This window comes from Belonocnema kinseyi, chromosome 1, assembly GCF_010883055.1.
Source record: "Belonocnema kinseyi isolate 2016_QV_RU_SX_M_011 chromosome 1, B_treatae_v1, whole genome shotgun sequence".
NCBI lineage: Eukaryota > Metazoa > Arthropoda > Insecta > Hymenoptera > Cynipidae > Belonocnema > Belonocnema kinseyi.
The window spans coordinates 18,281,290-18,302,122 of NC_046657.1; the positions used below are offsets into that span (position 1 = coordinate 18,281,290).

At 23.9% G+C, this 20,833-nt stretch overlaps 1 protein-coding gene across 2 annotated transcripts in view; it reads left to right on the forward strand.

The window, feature by feature from the left end:
* Positions 1-20,833, forward strand: part of LOC117166819 (histone-lysine N-methyltransferase NSD2-like) — a 59,713-nt gene that overhangs the window by 24,247 nt on the left and 14,633 nt on the right. The window contains exons 5-9 of one of the 2 annotated variants that reach the window (XM_033355149.1): positions 3,377-3,552; positions 9,189-9,507; positions 12,521-12,933; positions 18,335-18,764; positions 20,190-20,457. In XM_033355149.1, the coding sequence (XP_033211040.1) occupies positions 3,377-3,552; positions 9,189-9,507; positions 12,521-12,933; positions 18,335-18,764; positions 20,190-20,457 (1,606 nt within the window). The remainder of the gene's footprint in view (positions 1-3,376; positions 3,553-9,188; positions 9,508-12,520; positions 12,934-18,334; positions 18,765-20,189; positions 20,458-20,833) is intronic. The other variant, XM_033362459.1, reaches the window with a different exon arrangement.

The window sequence follows — 20,833 nt, forward strand, 5'->3', positions numbered from 1 at the left end:
CAAAGGATTTGAAATATTTTAGATGTATTTTTACAAATTCCTTTGCATTTTCAAGAGCTCTAAAAAATTTCAAGGGATTTCAAATGATTTTAATGGACTACATACTTTTTTTTATTGATTTAAGTAATTTAACGAGATTTCAAAAGATTTGAAATACTTTAGGGTATTTTGAAAGATTTCTAGGAATTTTTAAGAGCTTCAAACAATATCAAGGTAGTTCTAAGGGGTTTAATCATTTGAAAGGAATTGAAAAAAAAAATTTGCATGTCGTTTCAAAGAATTTTCTAGAATTTCGAAAGAAACGAAAGGATTTTACAGGACATATGAGGTTTTAAAATATCTTAAAAGATGGTAAGACATTAAGGTATTTATTAAAATAAATTTTTCAGGATTTCGGAGGGTTTTAAAGATTTCAAGAGATTTTCAATAATTTTTTGCACTCATTTAGAATTCGTCCTGAATTCTTTGAAATTCTTTGAAATTCTTCTAAATTCTTCTCAATTCAATGGATTAAAAAGAATTTTTGTTTAATTCATTCTTAAGTCTTTGAAACTCACTTTCCATTGTTAGACACTTGATCAAATTCTCTTTAATTTTTGTAAACTCATTTCAAACCTACTCAATTCAGTGATTTTTTTTTCATATTTTTGAACTGTTTTAAATTCACTTGAGTCTTTTTTAAATTCAGTTTGATTATTTATTTATTTTATTAAATTATTATTTCCCTTTAATTCCTCTAAATTCAGACAGAATTTATTGTAATCTATCGAATTTTTCGGTTTTTAATCTTTTTTCCAATTAATTTGAATTCTTTTGTATTTTATTTGAATTTTTTGCAGTCATTATTCACATGTTTGATTAGAAATGACTAGTGTTTCAAAGATTTTAAGAGATTTAAAGTTTTATTTTCATTTATTTCACCCTGAATTATTTTTAATTCTTTGGAATTTTCCTGATCATTCATAATTTTAATTTAAAAATTCATTTCTTCGGTTGAAAGATGAGCTATTAGATTGAAAACTTTTTTTTGTAGTGAAAAGGAATTTTTTTGCCGGAAATTTAACTATTTTTCTGAAAATATATTTTTGGTTGAAATTTGATTTTTTAAAATGAAAATTCAAATATTTGGTTGAAAATTGATTTTTTGATTTAAAAATTAAACTAGTTTTCTGAAAATTCATGTCAGTTGTGGACAATTCGCCTTTTTTCTAGAAAATTAATCTTATTCGTTGAAAATTCATCTTTTTATTGAGTATAAAATTCAAAACTTAACAATTAATTAATAATTAATTATAATAAATATATTATAATAAATTAATTTACTTGGTTGAAAAATAAACTTTTGTTGAAAATCAATTTTTTTATCGAATATTGATAACTTCAATTAAAAATTCATTTTTTCTGTTGAAGAATGAGCTATTAGATTGAAAACTTTTTTTTCTTTGAATGAAAAGGAATTTTTTGCCGGAAAGTTAACTATTTTTTTGAAAATCCGATTTTTTGGGTTAAGAATTAAATTCTTAACGGAAAATTCAACTATTCTATGTCTGGTTAAAACTGATCTTTTTTGGTGAAAATTCAAGTTTTTGGTTGAACATTGATATTTTTTATTAAAAACTGAAACTACTTTTTCAAAAATTCATGTAATTTGTGGAAAATTAGTCGTTTTTTTTTTTTGGTAGAAATTAATTAATTCATGTATTTTCTTCAAAGTTTATAGAAAATTAGTTTCGTTCGTTAAAAATTCAAATATTTTGTGAAGTTCATCTTCTTTTGGTCGGAAAATCATCTCTTTTGGCTTAATAATTCTTTTTATTTGTTTACTTTTTTCACCTTAAAATGAAGCTATTCCATTATTTCTTTTTAAAAAATCCTTTATAAGTAAAAATTCAACAATTTGGTAGAAAATTCATGTATTTTCTGAAAATTTTATCTATTTGGATAGAACATTAATTTCGTTTGTTAAAAATTCAAATATTGAGTAGAATCATATTTTTTCATGAAAAATAAAACTGTTTTCATAAAAATTCGGCCTTTTGGAATAAAAATTCGATTTTCATGGTAGAAAACTTATCTTTTTTGCTTGCAAATGAAGGATTTTTGGCCGAAAATTCAACTTTGCTGGTTGAAAATGAAACTGTCTCCGTAAAAATTCCTACTTTTTGATTAATAATTCAAGTATTTGTTTGAAAATTAAACGATTTTGTTAAAAATGAACTTTTTTATTAAAAGTTTAATTAATTGGGTACACAATTGAACTATTTTGTTCGAAATTCTTTTTTTTGTGTGTGTGTTTGTTAAAAAATTAATTTTTTTATCTGAAAGTGTAGTTACTCCATTATTGGTTGAGAATTTTTGTTTTATAAATTGAAAATTCTAATAATTCGTAGGAAATTCATGTATTTTGTGGAAAATTTATTTAGTTCAGCAGAAAATTAATCTCGTTTGTTTAAAGTTTAACTATTTGGTTAAAATCATCTTTTTTCGTCGAAAATTGAACTGTATTGTTGAAAAGTTGGCCTTTTGTAAGAAAAATTCATCTTTCATGATAGAAAAAATATCTTTTTTGGTTGAAACTGCAGCTTTTTTGGAAATTAAACTTTTCGGTCTGAAAATTAAACTCTCTTCTAAAAAACTTTTATTTTTAGCTTAAACATTCAATAATTTTTTAGAAAATTAAACGATTTGGTTAAAAATGAACTTTTTTGTTAAAAATGCAACTACTTTGAGAGATAATTAAACTATTTGGTTAAAACTTAACTATTTATTTGAAAATTTTACTATTCAATTCGAAATTCGTGTTTGTGTTGGGTTAAAAATTATTTTCTTGTTAAAGTTATCTTTCTCGGTTGAAAATGAAGTTCTTTTGTTGAAAATTAAATTGACTTCTAAAAATTTCGTATTTTCGGTGTGAAAATTCAAGTATTTAGTTGATACGATTAATAAAATTTTGAGATGAAAATTGATTGAAGAAAATAGGAAACTCTTGAAAATAATGGTTAAAAATTGTTTAAATTGAAAACAAAGTAGTTTATTTTCATAGTACGAATTTGATTATTTGGAAGGAGATAAAATATATTTTAAATATATCAAATATATAAAAGAAAATAAAGAAATTTAAATTAAAGAGAAAGATAGAAGAATATTTCCTGAATAAGAGTTGATTATTGTTGAAAAATGTTGAAAAGAATGATGAAGTATTGATTCGGTCTCTTTTCAGTTTTATTTGATCAATTTTGAACTTTCAAATTTGTTTTTTTAAATTTCTCCTCTAACAGTATTAATTTTAAATCTTTCAAGATGGACTTTTTTTGAAATTTATAAAATTGGCTCTGCATTATATTAATTAATATTTATTTTCTTATTTATTTTTCAGCAGTCATTAAAGTGGAAGAACCAGCAGAAGAGGAAACCTTCAAATGCATAGATTGCCTTTCCGGTGTCGCTCCTGCTTGTTTTATATGCAATGACCGGGAAATTGAAAGAGAACGATGTTCAGCAGTCGCTTGCGGAAGATATTATCATCCTGCATGTCTTAAAACTTGGCCACAGGTAAACAAAAAATTGAACAAACTATCTCAAATAGAAACAAAAATTTATAGTATTTTATTATTTTATAATTTCTGTTCCTTAGAGGGCGCTACTTAGCCCGAGGAACTTTTCAATAAATTACAAATTTAGTTCTCAGCGTTAAACGTTTCATCGTTTTGAACTTTTTTTTTTTTTAATTTAGTTCCGTTCAGGGCTCAAAACTTTGTGTAGTCCGGATTAAAAAATGTTTAATCCGCAATCAAAAAGTGCAGTGGAAAATTAACTTTATTTTCTAAGACAAATTTTCAGGTTTCCCCTTTTTCTTGTTTAAAACATAAATAAATTCGAACTAAATTAAAAGAGCTAATAATATTTGATAATATTTTCGATTGCGAGTGAACTTTTTCTTTATTAAAAAATTTTTTTTTTTTTTTTTAAAACTAAATTATTTTGATGAAAGAACTCAACTTTTTTTTTATTAAAAATTCAACTATTTGGTTAGAAATTAAAATATTTCTTGGCTTAGACATTTTTTGTTGTTGTAGGTTCAAATCATTTCTTGACAATTCATCTTCTCTGGGTAGAAATTTTGATCATCTTTTGTTTAAAATACAAATTTTTGGTTGCAAATTAAAATACTTTGAAAGAAAATTCATCAATTTTATTTAAAATGTATACCTTTTGCTTGAAAATTCGCCTTTTCCGGTAGAAAATTCAATTATTTCTGGTATAAAATTAAATTATTTATTTGAAAATAAATATGTTTTGTACAAAATTCCTCTTTTTTGTGGTATTGAATTATTTAAATTAATTTTTTCTTCATTTTGGTAACAATATCAGATATTACGCTTTTGTTAAAAATTATTATTTTGAAAATTGAACTGTTCCATGTTTGGTTCAATTTTTTCTTTTTTAAGATGAGAATTTAATTACTTCTTTAAATGTTTAACTAATTTGTTAAAAATGGACTCTTTTTGGTTGAAAATTTGCCATTTTAATTGAAAATTCATCTCCTTAGTTCGAAAATAAAATATTAATCTTTCGTTAACTATTTCCTTTTTAGTTACAAATTTTAATCTTTTTTCTTTGGTTGAATATTCGTCTTTTTGGTTTGAAAATTCATCTCTTTTAGAAGAAATTGCATATTTTAGCAAAAATGCTTAAATTTTCTACCAAAAAGGCGAATTTTCTTCAAAACATTTTCAGTTAAATGGTTTAATTTTCTATCAAACAGTTGAAGTTTTGACCCGAAAATATGAATTTTTAACAAATTAAATAATTTACAAAAAAATGAATTTTTAACTAAAAATTAATTTTCAGCTATTAATCTTCAATTTTCAACCAAAGAGATACATTTTGACCTAAATTGATGAATCTTGAACAAAAAATGAATTTTTAACAAGCCACTAAAACTAATTTTCAACAAAATATATGAATTTTCAGCTAAAAAAGATTATTTTTCCACCAAAATTTTAAAAGTTAAATTTCCAGTTAAGTTTTCACAAAAAGAATTGAATTAATTTTCAACTAAATAGTTACATTTTTGATTGAGGATTTTATTATTTTGTTAAAAATGTGTTATTTTGTTTTTGTTTTGAAAATTAATTATTAACTAAAAATATAACAATTTTATTTTTGGTGGAAAAAATTCATGTATTTTGTTGTAAAGTTGACTTTTTTTGTAGAAAATTAATCTTCTTTATTGAAAATTGATCTTTTTAGATAAAAATTGAACTATTTGCTTAAAACTTAATTTATTTGGTTAAAAATCTAATAATTTGACTTTAAGAATTTGAAGCGTTTCAAATTGAACTTAATATATTACCTACATTATTTTTATTTAAAAGAATTTATTCCATTTATCTTTTATTTTGAATATCAATTCTGAAAATCTAAAGTATATGAAGAATTTGAAGTTTCAGTAAAAAAATAAGTCAAATAGTTTAATTTTCTACAAAATTGTTGCATTTTTAATACAAAATCACGAATTTTTTATACCAAGCAGTTGAACTTTCGACTCGAAAATATGAATTTTCAATTAAAATTATTCATCTTTAGCAAAAAAAATAAATAAATATTTTCTATAAAATAGTTTAACTTTCAACCGAGTACTTGAATTTTCTACCGAAAAAAAGTATGAATGCTCGAAAAAATATTTAATAGTTGATATTAGAACATCAGTTTTCAAACAAAACTTTTCAACAACAAAATGAATTTGTAATAAATTAGTATGTCAATTTTTTAACAAAGTACATGAGTTTTTAAGTAGACAGGTGAATTTTTAATTCAAGAAGATTATATTTCAACCGAAAATCTAATAGTTGAATTTTCAGTTAATTTTACACAAAAAAAGCGAATTAATTTTTCAATAAAATCGATTAGTTTTATTTAAACAATCACATTCAACTATTTGGTTGAAAATGGATATATTTTGTTGAAAATTTGTGTTCCTTTTGCACAAAATTAATCTTCTTGGCTGAAAAATTATTTTTTCAGTTGCAAATTGAACTATTTTGTTTAAACATAATTTATTTTGTTCAAAATGCAATTTTTTTAACTGAAAATATTAAGAATTTTCAGCCTTTCAAATTTAATTTAATAAATGCTACTTACTAATTCATATTTCAACAAAATACATACATTTGAACTGGAAAAGTTAAATTTTCTATCATGGATAAATTTTGAACTAAATTTATGAATTTTCAAGTACAGAAAAATTAATTTTTCATTGAACAAGATTATTTTACAACCAATAATCTTTTACTCAAATTTTCAGTTCATTTTTCACAAAGAAAAACCAGTTGATTTTCATCAAAATAGTAAAATCGCCAATCAAATCTTTTGTTCTATACTTAAAATATTATTTTTGTTAAAAAATAAACTATTTTGTTTAAAATTAATTTATTTTGTTCAAAATGCAATGTTTTTTACTGGAAATATTAAGAATTTTTAGCGTTTTGAATTGAATTTAATATATTACGTACATTAATTTTATTTAAAAGGATTTATTCCATTTATATTTTGGTTTGAATATCAATCCTCAAAATGTGAATTATGTGAAGAATTTGAAGTTTCAGTAAAAAAAAAAGAAGTGAAATAGTTTAATTTTTTATAAAATTGTTTAACTTTCGGCAAGAAAATATGAAGTTTCAACAAAAAGAGTTAATTTGCAACAAATAATTTAATTATAATAATAGAATATTTAACTAAAATTATTAATCTTCAGCCAAAAAATTAATTTTTTGCAAAATAGTTTAAGGTTTTATCAAGGTGTTTGAATGTAAAAAAAAAGTAGGAATTCTCGACAAAACCTGTAGTAATTCATATTTCAACAAAATACATAAATTTGTAACCGGAAAAAAATCAATTTTCAACTGGAAAGTTTTAATTTTCAACCAAAGAGATCAATTTCGAACTAAAATTATGGATTTTCAAGTACAGAATAATTAATTATAAACTAAACAAGATTATTTTTTAACCAATAATCTATTAATTAAATTCTCAGTTCATTTTTCACACAAAAAAATACAATTAATTTGCTTAAAAATAGTAACATCCCCGATCAAATGTTTTGTTTTAAATTTGGAATTTTTTTAAAAATTAATTTTCAACTGAAATCGTAAGAAATTAATTTTTGGTTGAAAAAAAACTTTTTAGTTGAAAATTTAGGTATTTTCTTTAAAAATTTGTGTTTTTTTGTATAAAATTAATCTTGTTGGTTAAAAAATTATTTTTTAGTTGAAAATTAAACTATTTTGTTAAAAATTAATTTATTTTGTTCAAATTGCAATATTTTGAACTGAGAATATTAAGAATTTTTAGTGTTTCAAATTGAATTTGATATATTACCTACATTAATTTTATTTAAAAGGATTTATTCCATTTATATTTTGGTTTGGAAATCAACAATCCCAAATCTGAACTATGTGAAGAATTTAAAGTTTCAGTAAAAAAAGAAGTCAAATAAATTAATTTTATACCAAATTGTTGAACTTTCGACAAGAAAATATGAAAGTTCAACAAAAAAGAGTTAATTTACAACGAAGAATTTAATTATAATAATATAATCTTTAACTAAAATTATTAATCTTCAGCCAAAAAATTAATTTTTTACAAAATAGTTTAAGCTTTCATCAAGGTACTTGAATTTTCTACAAAAAAAAAAAAACAGTGTGAATCAATTTTTAACTGGAAAGTTTTAATTTTTAACCCAAGAGATATTTTTTGAAGTAAAATGATGAATTTTCAAGTACACAAAACTTATTTTTTAACCAAAAATCTCTTAGTTAACCTTTCAGTTCATTCTGCACAAAAAAACCAGTTAATTTTCATCTAAATAATAAAATACCCAGTCAAATGTTTTGTTAAAAACTGTTGTTATTTTTTTGGTTGACAATTAATTATTAACTGAAATTGTAAGAATTTGATTTTTAATTGAAAGAAAAACTTTTTTTAGTTTAAAATTTAACTATTTAGTTGAAAATTGATTTATTTTGTTAAAAATTCGAGTTTTTTTCTAGAAAATTAATCTTGGTTAAAATATTATTTTTTCAGTTGAAAAATTGAACTATTTTGTTTAAAATAATTTTTTTTTTTCAAAATGCAATGTTTTTACTGGAAATTTTAAGAATTTTTAGCATTTTAAATTTAATATATTACGTACGTTAATTTTATTTAAAAGGATTTAATTTATTTATCTTTAGGTTTGAAAATCAACCCTCCCAAATCTTGAACTATGTAAAGAATTTGAAGTTTCAGTAAAAAAAAAAAGAAGTCAAATAGTTCAATTTTCTACCAAATTGTTGAACTTTCGACAAGAAAATACGAAAGTTCAACAAAAAAGAGTTAATTTACAACAAAGAATTTAATTATAATAATATAATCTTTAACTAAAATTATTAATCTTCAGCCAAAAAGTTAATTTTTTACAAAATATTTTAAATTTTTATCAAGTTGTTTGATTTTTTTTTTCATAAAAGTAGGAATTATCGACAAAACCTGTAATAATTCATAATTCAACTAAATATATGAATTTGCAACTGGGAAAATTTAATTTTTAGCAAAGGTCAATTTTGAACTAAAATGATGAATTTTCAAGAACAGAAAAATTAATTTTTCATTGAACAAGATTATTTTTCAACCAATAATCTATTATTTAAATTTTCAGTTCATTTTTCACCCAAAAAAAAAAACAATTTGATTTGCATTAAAATAGTGAAATCCCCAGTGAAATCTTTTGTTAAAAATTTGTTATTTTTTGGTTGAAAATTAATTTTCAACTAAAATTGTATGAATTTGAGTTTTAATTGAAAATAAAAACTTTTTTTAGTTGAAAATTGATTTATTTTGTCGAAAAGTTGACTTTTTTGTAGAACATTAAACTGCCTGGTGGAAAATTCATTTTTCAACTTAAATATTGAACTGTTTTGTTAAAAAAAAAAAAATTGTACTGGATATATTAGTAATTTGAAGCGTTTAAAATTGAATTTAATATACTGCCTAAATTAATTTTATTTAAAAGGAATTAGCTTGAATCAAAAAAAGAATTTGAAAATGATGGAAAGTTGGACCGAATGCAACTAATAATTAAATTAATTTCTTCCCCTTCTAATTGTTTTCCCTCGTTTGTTTGTTTTTTTTTCTCCTTCTAAAAACAGTCTCATTGGCAAGGAGGTCGATTAACATGTCCTTATCACATGTGCCACACTTGCAATTCCGACAATCCACAAAACGGTCACGTGGGAAAAACGAACGAAAAATTGGCCCGCTGTGTGCGCTGTCCTTCCTCCTATCATGCCTCCACTTCCTGTTTACCTGCCGGCTCGGAAATTATCACGGGAAATCAAATTATCTGCCCGAAACATTACAAGTGTACCCAGCCACCTTTGAACGCCACCTGGTGTTTTCTCTGCACGAAAGGAGGAAGTCTCATTTGCTGCGACACTTGTCCCACCTCTTTCCATCCGGAATGTTTAGGTAAGAATTTTATTTTCACAAATTCACGTCTCTCGCGGTCTCATCGATTTTCTGCCCTAGGGAAGAAAATTAATTTCAATTCTTCCGTTAGATCGTCCAATGGGTGACATAAATTACCATAAATTAAATTTGAGAAATTATGACAACTCTGGGATATTTCCAAATTTTGAAGAAAAAAAAAAATTTCGAACTTTATATATTAAATTTTGAAAACGATCTTTTATTTTTTGCCACTGTGAAGCCTTAAACTCGAGACTCTCATTTCTATTCGAAACTTTACGCTAAAATTGAGAGTTATTAAATAAAATAATGAATGTTTAGTTTTCGTTAATTTGATATTGTTAAATAATATATTGAATGCAATTGTAATTTTTTATACTCACAATTTAAATTGCCTAAAAATAGTTTTGTTTATAAATAATTCAAAATTTAATTTTTCAATGAAATTAAAAAGTGGCAAGAAATTCAGTTGTCTTTGAGTTTCTACTAACTAATTTTAAAAAGATAATTTTAATATCCATAATAACAAATTTTTCAATATTAAAAGTTTAAAAAAATGTTTAAATTCACTTAAATAAATTTACAGTTTTTACATTCTGTTAATACCAATACAAAGAATTTTTCCCCTTCAGTTGCGATAGCGTTTTTCAAAACTTTTCTATTAAAAATTACTTTTTATTTTAAAAGTTTTTTCGAATAATTTAATGTTAAAGGTTTCTAATTTTTAAATTTTACATTTTGAGAAGTAACAATGACGAAAAATTAGTTTTATATCTTAGACAAATTTGTGGCATCAATTTTAATTTTTTTTTAATGTAATAAAAATGTTATAACTGGTGTAATTTCAAATAGAAAATATTTTTTATGAAAAATATTAAAATTCACGAAAAAAAATATTAATTTTAATTATTTTTTTTGCAATTCAATTTCTGCTGACCGTCGCTTCTTACCAATTTTTGAAAAATGATTGCATTTTAATAAATAACCACCCAGTTTAATTTTGAAGCAAGGAAGGCGAATTTTCAACTAAAAATATGATTTTTCTAACAAATGAGGATTTTTACACCAAAAGGATGGATTTTCTATCGAAAAATACAAGTGTTCAATAAATCAGTTGAAATTTTTATAAAAAAATTACTTTTTAAGGAAATATTTGGATTTTCAACCAAATAGAATTTCTAACCAAGAGATGAATTTTTCGCCAAAAGGTGAATTTTTTTAGCAAATAGTTGAATTTGCCACCCAAAAAAACGATTTTTCAAGAAAAAAAGGAGAAATTTCAATCCAAAAAGGATGAATTTCCGACAAAACAATATGTTTTTTTAACAAAATAGTTGAATTCAGATTAATTAATTTTAAACAGAAAAGGTGACTTTTTAAGAAACTAGTGGAATTTTCAATAAAATAATTAAACTTTCAACGAATTTGTGGAGTTTTTAAGTAAACACCAAAAATATAATATTAGACTTCAATAAAAATTATTAACTCCCTAACATAAAAGGTGAATTTGTAACAACTAAAAAAAAAGAAGATTTTTCCACCAAAAGATACATTTCGTCGAATTGTGACAAAAAGTATGTTTTTTAATTCAAAGAGATTATTTCTTAAGCAAAAATACAATAATAGACTTTTGAAATAAAAGGAGTTAATTTTCAATCAAAAAAGATCAATTTTCAATAAATAAAATATGAAGTTTTTACAAAAGTATAAATTTTCGACCAAAAACGATGAATTTTTCAAAACAATCGTTGAATTTTCACAAAAAGTATGTTTTTTAATTCAAAGAGATTATTTCTTAAACAAAAAATACAATAATAGACTTTTTAAATAAAAAGAATTAATTTTCAACCAAAAAATATAAATTTTCTACCAAAAAATTGAAAAATATTCGTCCAAAACCGATTACTTTTTAACAAAAGACTTTAATTTTCAACAAAATAATTAAATCTTTAACTAAATAGTAGAATTTTCAACCAAAAATTAGAATTTTAAACCAAAAAAATGATTCATTAAAAATAAAAAATAAAATTAACAATTCTTTTTGTTGTAAAAATGTTTTTTTTTTTTAACTGAAAATTCAAATATTTTGTTGTTATTTCGTGTTCTCGTTTTCAAAATTAAATTGTTTTATAGAGAATTAGGCTTTTTGGCTTGAAAATTGAACAAACTGTTTTTTGTTTTTAATTAAAATTTTGTTGTGGAAATATCAACTGTAACATGTTTTGATAAACATTAATATTTTTTTGTTGAAAATTCAACAGTTTGGTTAACATTATTTTTCATTCTTGACTGAAAAATTTTTCTTGGTAGAAAATTAATTTTTTGGTAGAAACTTCATCTCTTTTTGAGTTTTTGGTTAAAAATGCAGCTTCTTAGTTGAAATATTATCTATTTTGGTTAAGGATTAGACTATTTTATTGAAAATTAAAAAATTTGGTATACAATTCAACTATTTGGTACAAAATTCAACTTTTTTTTTTTGTAGAAAATTCGTTTTTATTGCTGTTTTTTTAATTGAAAATTAATTTTTCTTGATCGAAATTCATCTACTTAATTTTTCGATTAAAAATTGAACTGTTGTGGTTTAAAAATGCAGAGTATTTATCTTGATTGCTTTAAAATTTAACCATTTGGTAACGGATTTATCTAAGAGGTAAAAAATTGAATGTGCTTGTAAAAAAATAGTTTTTTTTTTAATCGAAAATTAATTCTCAGTGGAAGTGTAAATACTCCATTTTTCAGGGTGGCCGTTTTAATCGAAGAAAAAAATTTCCCGTCATTTCCCGGTTTACAACAACATAAAACGTGTTTTTTTTTTGTTGTCTTATTTAACATTTTTTTATCACCTATTTGCCACCTATTTCGGAAAAAAATGTCACCTATTCAACTTTTTTGACGACAATAGGTACTGTGATTGCTGCAACTAGGATAAAATAGATCGAAACTTCTTTCCAATTATTCGTTAATTTGCTTTGTTCTAGTTGTTTTTTTTTTCTTTTTAATTTTCTTTCAGGAATAAAAGCGCCGGATGGTGCCTATATTTGCGAGGATTGCGAAACGGGACGTTTGCCGCTGTATGGGGAAGTCGTGTGGGTAAAATTGGGGAGTTATCGTTGGTGGCCCTCGAGAATTTGTTTGCCCTACGAAATTCCGCACAATGTCGAGGCATTGAATCACCGAGTGGGAGAATTTTGTGTGATGTTTTTGGGAACGAGAAATTACTACTGGGTGCACAGGGGACGGGCCTTTTTGTATCAAGAAGGTGACGCTTGCACGAAGCCCTCGGGAAAGAAAAAGGGTATGGACGAGGCCTTTAAAAAGGCGCTGGATGAGGCGAGCGAGTTTCACCAGCTGCTCAAGAAGCAGAGAGCGGCTGCCAAGGACCAGGAACGGGGATTGAAGCCGCCACCTTATGTCAAACTCAAGGTATTTTTTTCTTATATATTTTTTTATTTGCCATTTACTTGCGGGGTCTAGGGTCTATTTTAACAAAGGTGGCCGTTAGACCGGGAAATGACCTGGAATCTGTCCACATTTTTTTTTTTAGACCGTTTTGTTTTTAAATAATTAGTTGAATTGTGATATTTTTCAATTATATCATTCGGTTTAGAATGCGTGATTCGTCTTTAAAAATTTTCCATTTTAGATTAAAATATTTGTTTAAAAGATTTAAACAATTAAAAATAAGAAGCATTTAAAATGGAAGATTTTTGATAAAAAAGATTTTTGGTCAAGCAACTGTGAATATAAATTCACTCATGATTTGTAAAATTAAATTGTACTTTAAGAATGAAAATGTCTTATTAGTTTAAAAAATGTTTTAATTCTCGATTGAAAGTTTATAAGCTATTTTCAATTTTGGAATGATTTCAAAATAATAAATTTATAATTAAAGGCCTTTATTAAATTTTAAATATAATTTCAGTCTAAAATATTCCATTTTAATCCAGTCAATTTTAAAATATTCAATGAAGAAAAAGAGCAATTAGCTTAATATTTAGAAAGATCTTATTGTTATTTTAAAATTATTAATTATAAATTAAATATTCAAAAATAAAGAAAAAAAAATTTTGGACGTTGAAATTTTAATTGACTTATTTGGAAAATTAAATTTGTAAGTCAAATGGTTAAATTTGGATATATAATTAACAATTGAAGAGTGCACGGCCTGATTTGAAATCAAATTTAAATTTTGGCAGATTTCGTAGCTTTTTAAGAATTTTGAAGACATTTTTTTAATTTTGTTGGATTTTTACCAAAATTGTAGGAAAACTTGAATCAGTTTAAAATATGTTTACAAGATCTGAAAAATTGTTTGAATAATTTAAAATTCAAGGATTTCTAAATAGAATTTTGAAGCATTTTCAGGATATTGAAACTGTTAAAAGTAAAAATAACTTTTATGTTGTGTTCAGTTTATAAAAAAATGTAATCGTTCAATTTTTTATGTTTCTAGCATAAAATTGCTTAAAATTATATAATTTAAAAATTTTTTTAATGTATTGATGGATTCTTCAATTTGTAGCATTGAAAATGATAACTTTGATTTATATTTTTCGAACTGAATGCATTTAATTTTAATTTGTTTAGTTGGCATAAGAGTTAAAATTTGTTTCTTTGATTAAAACGGCCAACACCTGTTTAAATTCTTTGCCCTTTTTAAAAAATTCCTCTTTACACTTCTTTTCAAGAATATTCCACTTTCTCGTTTTTTTTTTTTTTTTTTTTCGTTTAAACACTTTTTTTGCAACTTTTTTTGAACGATGGTACTACTTTATTACTATTTTGAAAAAATTTACGCAAGTCACTATTTTCTCTTTTCAACTATTTTCAACCAAAAAGATGAATTATTGAGAATTTACAAAATTTTGTTCGTAAAACAGTTGAATTTTCCACCAAATTGTTTCATTTTTAACCCAAACAGTAGAATTCTTGACACGGAAAAAGTAACTAAATTTGAAATATTTTAGATTTATAAATTCCGTTTCGGGAGACTTGAAATCGAAAGTTTATAAATTCGGAATTAATATTTTAAGATTGAGCATGTAATCAAACTTTTAAACCTAAAGTCACATAGTAATTGATAGAAAATTCGCCTTTTTGGCTTGAAAATTCAACGATTCGGTAAGGAATTCAAACTACATTTTTGGTCGAAATTTTTTTAAAATTTGGATTATTTTGTAAAAAATTGGTTTTCGTTAATTAAAAATGTTTTTTTAAATTAAAAAATGGACGATTCCCGTTTTAGTTAATAAGTGGTCATTTTTAGGCCAAAAATTCAATTATTTATTTAAAAATCTATACATTTTGTTGAAATTTGTTGTTGTGGAATTCAATTTGTTTGGTTACAAATGCAACAGTCTGGTTAAAAATTATTCTGTTTTTGGTTGAAAATTAAACTACTGTGCTGAAACTCCGTTTTTTTTGCAAATTAGGTTAATTTTTTTAACAGAAAATTTAAATATTTGGTTAAAAAGAAATTTTTGTTGTTTAAATTTCATATTTTCGGGTTGATAATTCAACTGTTTTGAAAATAAAATTCGTCTTTCTGTCTTGGGAATTCAACTGTGATAGAAAACTCAACTTTTTTTGATAGAAGATTCAGTTTTTTTTATAGAAATTTATTTTTTTTTAATGATAATTTAACTATAACACTTTTGGTTAAAATAATGATTTTTTTTAGTTTAGAAATGTAACTATTTGCTTGAAAATTCGTATTTTTGCAGCAAGTGAATCTTTTTAGTTGAAAATTGAACTATTTGGTTGGAAATTCATGCATTTTATTGACAATTCGTCTTTTTTGGAGAAAAATAAATTTTTTGTTTAAAAATGGAACTGTTTGGCTGACCATTTTTTAAAATTAAAATTTTTTTTTTAATATGAACTATTATATTTTTAATGAAAATTCATCTTTTTAAGTTGAAAATTCATCTCTTTATTTGAAAAAGGAACTACTTTGTTGAAAAATCTTTTTTTCAGTAAAGATTAATGTTTGTCAACTGAAAATCGAAGTATTTGGTTAAAAATATATTTTTGTTGAAATTTATTAATATTTTCGGTTTGAAAATTCAACTATTTTGTAGGAGATCCCTTTTTTTTTATTGAAATTTCTTTTTTAAATGGAATTTGAACTTTCCATTTTTTGTTAAAAAACAATTTATTAGATTAGAAGTTCAACTATTTTACTGGAAATTTGTCAGTTTGGTTCATTTCAATTTTTTAAAATTTAAATTTAAAATCTTTTTTCTCAATATGAACTATTATATTTTATAATGAAAATTCATCTTTTTAAGTTAAAAATTCATCTCTTTAGTTGAAAATGAAATTACTTTGTTGAAAGATCCTCTTTTTGCGATAAAAATTAATTTTTAAGTATTTGGTTAAAAATATATTTTTGTTAAAATTTAATATTTTCGGTTTGAAAATTCAACTATTTTGTAGAAGTTTCCTTTTTTTAATTGAAATTTCTTTTTTAAATGGAATTGGAACTTTCCATTTTTTGTTAAAAAACAATTGTTGAAAATTCGTATTTTTTGGTAGAAAGTAAATTTTTTGTTTAAAAATGAGACTGTTTGGCTGAGAAATAATTTTCTTTTGATGATTATTATATTTTTTAATAAAAATTCATCTGTTCTAAGTATTTGGTTAAAAATATATTTTTGTTGAAATTTAATATTTTCTGTTAGAAAATTCAACTATTTTGTAAAAGATCCCTTTTTTAATTGAAATTTGTTTTTTAAATAGAAATTGAACTTTCCATTTTTGAATAAAAACCAATTTATTATATTAGAAATTCAACTATTTTATTGAAAATTTGTCAGTTGGTTCATTTCAATTTTTGTTTATTTAAATTTAGACTTTTTTTAAATATGAACTATTATATTTTATGATGAAAATTCATCTTTTTAATTTGAAAAATCAGCTCTTTAGTTGAAAATGAAACGACTTTGTTGAAAGATCCTCTTTTTTTCGATAAAAATTAATTTTTAAGTATTTAATATATTTTTCTTGAAATTTAATATTTTTGGTTTAAAAATTCAACTATTTTCTAGAAGATCCCTTTTTTTTATTGAAATTTCTTTTTTAAATGGAATTTGAACTTTTCTTTTTTTGTTAAAAAACAATTGTTGAAAATTCGTATTTTTTGGTAGAAAGTAAATTTCTTGTTTAAAAATGAAACTGTTTGGCTGAGAATAATTTTCTTTTGATTGAGGATTCAATTATTTTATTGAAAATTTGTCAGTTTGGTTCATTTCAATTTTTTTTATTTAAATTTAAATTCTTTTTTTTAAAATATGAACTATTATATTTTTTAATAAAAATTCATCGGTTCTAAGTATTTGGTTTATATTAGAAATTCATCTATTTTATTGAAAATTTGTCAGCTTGGTTCATTTCAATTTTTGTTTATTTAAATTTAGTTTTTTTTTTAATATGAACTACTATATTTTATAATGGAAATTCATCTTTTTAATTTGAAAAATCAGCTCTTTAGTTGAAAATGAAACTACTTTGTTGAAAGATCCTCTTTTTTTTCGATAAAAATTAATTTTTAAGTATTTGGTTAAAAATATATTTTTCTTGAAATTTAATATTTTCGGTTTAAAAATTCAACTATTTTCTAGAAGATCCCTTTTTTTTATTGAAATTCCTTTTTTAAACGGAATTGGAACTTTCCATTTTTTGTTAAAAAACAATTTTTGAAAATTCGTATTTTTTGGTAGAAAGTAAATTTTTTGTTTAAAAATGAGACTGTTTGGCTGAGAAATAATTTTCTTTTGATGATTATTATATTTTTTAATAAAAATTCATCTGTTCTAAGTATTTGGTTAAAAATATATTTTTGTTGAAATGTACCATAATATTTTCCGTTTGAAAATTCAACTATTTTGTAGAAGATCCCTTTTTTTGTTGAAATTTCTTTTTTAAATGAAAATTAAAGATATCATTTTTGGTTAAAAAACAATTTATACAATTAGAAATTCAACTATTTTATTAAAAATTTGTCAGTTTGGTTCATTTCAATTTTTTATTATTTAAATTTAAAATCTTTTTTTTTTAATATGAACTATTATATTTTATAATGAAAACTCATCTTTTTAAGTTAAAAATTCATTCTTTTCAACTGAAAATCTAACTATTTGGTTACAAATATATATTTTTTTAAATTTAATATTTTTAGTTTGAAAATTCAACTATTTTGTAGAAGATTCCTTTTTTTAATTGAAATTTCTGTTTTAAATGGAAATTGAACTTTCCATTTTTGGTTAAAAAATAATTTAATCGATTAGAAATTCAACTATTTTATTGAAAAATTTGTGTATTTTGTTGATTATTCGTCTTTTTGGTAGAAAATCAATGTTAATTCAACTATTTGGACAAAAATGTATGCCATGTGTGGTTTGAAATAAACTCGTTTGTTGAAATTTCATATTTTTGGTTAGAAAATTAAAATGTATATAGAAAATTCGTCTTTTTATCTTGAAGATTGAACAGTTTGGTACAAAATTCAATTTTATTAAGTTTTTTTTAGTATAAAAATTCAACTATTTGAATATTGAAAATTTGTCTTTTTTAGTAAAAAAAAATATTCTCCTTGGTTGAAATTGATCTTTTTTTTTTTGAAAATGTCATTATTTGATTGAAAGCTTGACTTCTTAGCTAGAAAATTCCACTATTTGGTTCAAAACTGATTCTCAATTTTTGATGAATATATTTTTTTTCCTTTGGCCGGTAAAATGGCCGGAATTTTGTTTTCTTTGATAAAAGTGGCCGCCAGCCTGGGGCCAGTACGGTTTTGACGATGCAATAAATGTCGTTATTTTAGGTGAACAAGCCCGTGGGAACTGTGAAACCAATCGAGGTGGAGAGCATCGTCGCCTGTGTTTGTTCGCCAAACAAGGACAATCCCTGTGCGCCCGACACAGACTGCTTAAATCGAATGCTCTGCGTCGAGTGCAGTCCCGACATTTGTCCAGCCGGCTCCAAGTGCCAGAATCAAGCCTTCGTTCAGCGACTTTATCCAGCGATGGAAGCCTTTCACACCGACGGAAAAGGCTGGGGCCTCCGGAGTCTAGAATCGATTAAAGGAGGACAATTTGTGATCGAGTATGTGGGCGAAGTCATTGACGAGGCTGAATATAAGCGAAGGCTCCATCGGAAGAAGGAGCTCAAGAATGAAAATTATTATTTCTTGACGATTGACACTGGCAGAATGATCGATGCGGAACCCAAGGGAAATCTCAGTCGATTTATGAGTGAGTTTTCCTCCTCTACTTTTAGAAAAAATTTAAACCAAAAAAAAAATATCATTTGAAGGGATTTTCAAGATTTTAGGGTGTGTTTTTTTTTTTTTTTTTTTTTTTTTTTTAACTTTTGACGTATTTTCATCAGAGCTTTTAATTTGAAATGTAATAGGAAATTAAAAAATATTTCAAGGAATGATTAATTTCATTCATTTGTAGGGATTTCAAAAAATTTAATACAGATTTCACGTAATTTTGTACTATTTTAATGGATTTTAAACAATGCGTTTTTGGAAAATGATGCGTTTTGTAGGATTTCAATGGGTTTTAAATAGTTTAGGGAATCTTAAAGTATTGTTAGAATTTTTTTAAATTTATTTATTTTAATCATTTGAACGGATTTTAAAAGCGATTTTAGTAATTTAGGATAAAGAATTTTATAGAATTTCAGAAGATATGGAACGATTTTTACAAGATCTATCAGGTTTTAAGATATTTTATAGGATTTTATGAGATTTTCGATCATTTCAATGATGTCAACTATTTGGTCGAAAATGCAACTTTTTTGGTTGAATTTTATTTGTTTTTGTATTTTATTAACTAAAAATTGATCTTTTATGGTAGAAGAGTCATCTTTCTTTGTTGAAAATTCAACTATTTTGGTAAAAAAATTCAACTATTTACCTATGAAAAATTTATATTTTCGAGTTGAGAGTTCAACTGTCTTCTTTAAAAAATCCTCTGTTGACTTGAAAATTCAGCCATTTGGTTGAAAATGTGATTTTTTGTTGTTCAATTTTATTATTTATTTATTTTTTTTCGAAAATTCAACGATTTAATTGAAAAATTATCTTTGCTGGCTAGAAATTCAATTATTCTATTGAAAGTTAAACTACTTTGTAAAAAATTCTTTTTTTTTTTTAGGTTTCGTTAATTTGGTTAAAAGTTCAATCTTTTCGTTGTGAATGAAACTTTTTTATAGAATTTTAATTATTTTTTTAATTCTACTATTTTTTTCAATTCTTCTTTAGCTAAAATTTAACCTGTTTCTTAAAAATTCAATCAACTTGGTTGAAAATTAACTTTCTTGATAAAAATTCAACATTCTTCTAAAAAAAATCGTCTTTTTGACTTAAAAGTTGCAATATTTCTTGAATTAATTTTTGGACCGAAATTCAACTAATTGAAATGAAATTTTCTTTTTAAATTCATATTTTCGGGTAGAAAATTGAACCATTTTGCTAAAAAAAAATTCAGCTATTCAGTTGAAAATTAACTCTCTTGTTGAAAATGTCTCGTTTTAGGTTGAAAATTGATCTCTAGGCTGTAAAATTCAACACTTTTTTTGTTTGAAAATGCACATAAATTTCGACCTGAAATTTTATTTGCAAAAAGCTATTCCAATAAAATTGTTTTTCGCCCCTCTTTTTCTGTCAGATCACTCTTGTCAGCCGAATTGTGAGACGCAGAAATGGACCGTAAATGGCGACACGAGGATTGGACTCTTTGCCGTGAGAGACATTGAATCCGGCGAAGAATTGACTTTTAATTACAATTTGGCCTGTGATGGAGAAAAGCGAAAACCTTGCTTGTGCGGGGCACCAAACTGCAGTGGTTTCATCGGCTTGAAAGTGCAAAAGCAACAAATTAGTGCAATCCAGGAGAGGAAGCTTGAGAAAACGGAGAAGCAGAAGCGACAGAAAAAGTGAGCAAAATTAAAAAAAAAAATATATATATATATCTGTGGGATCGTCCATAAACCGGAAATATATATTCCCTATAGTACCCTATATTCAGTAATTGTCCCTAAAGTAAGAATTTTTAATAGATTTCAATAATTTTAAGGAATTTTTAAGATTTTAGGGTATTTAAAAAAATTCTAAGGCATTTTCAGGAGATTTAAATTTGAATTATTTTAGGGAATTTTAATAGATTCCAAGGCATTTCTTTTTTATTAATTTAATTAATTTGAAGTGATTTTAGGAAAATATCGTATAATATCATGGAATTTTATAATATATGAGTGCATTTAAAGAATTTATTTATGAGAAGTGAGGTATTTTGTAGAATTTAAAAAATTT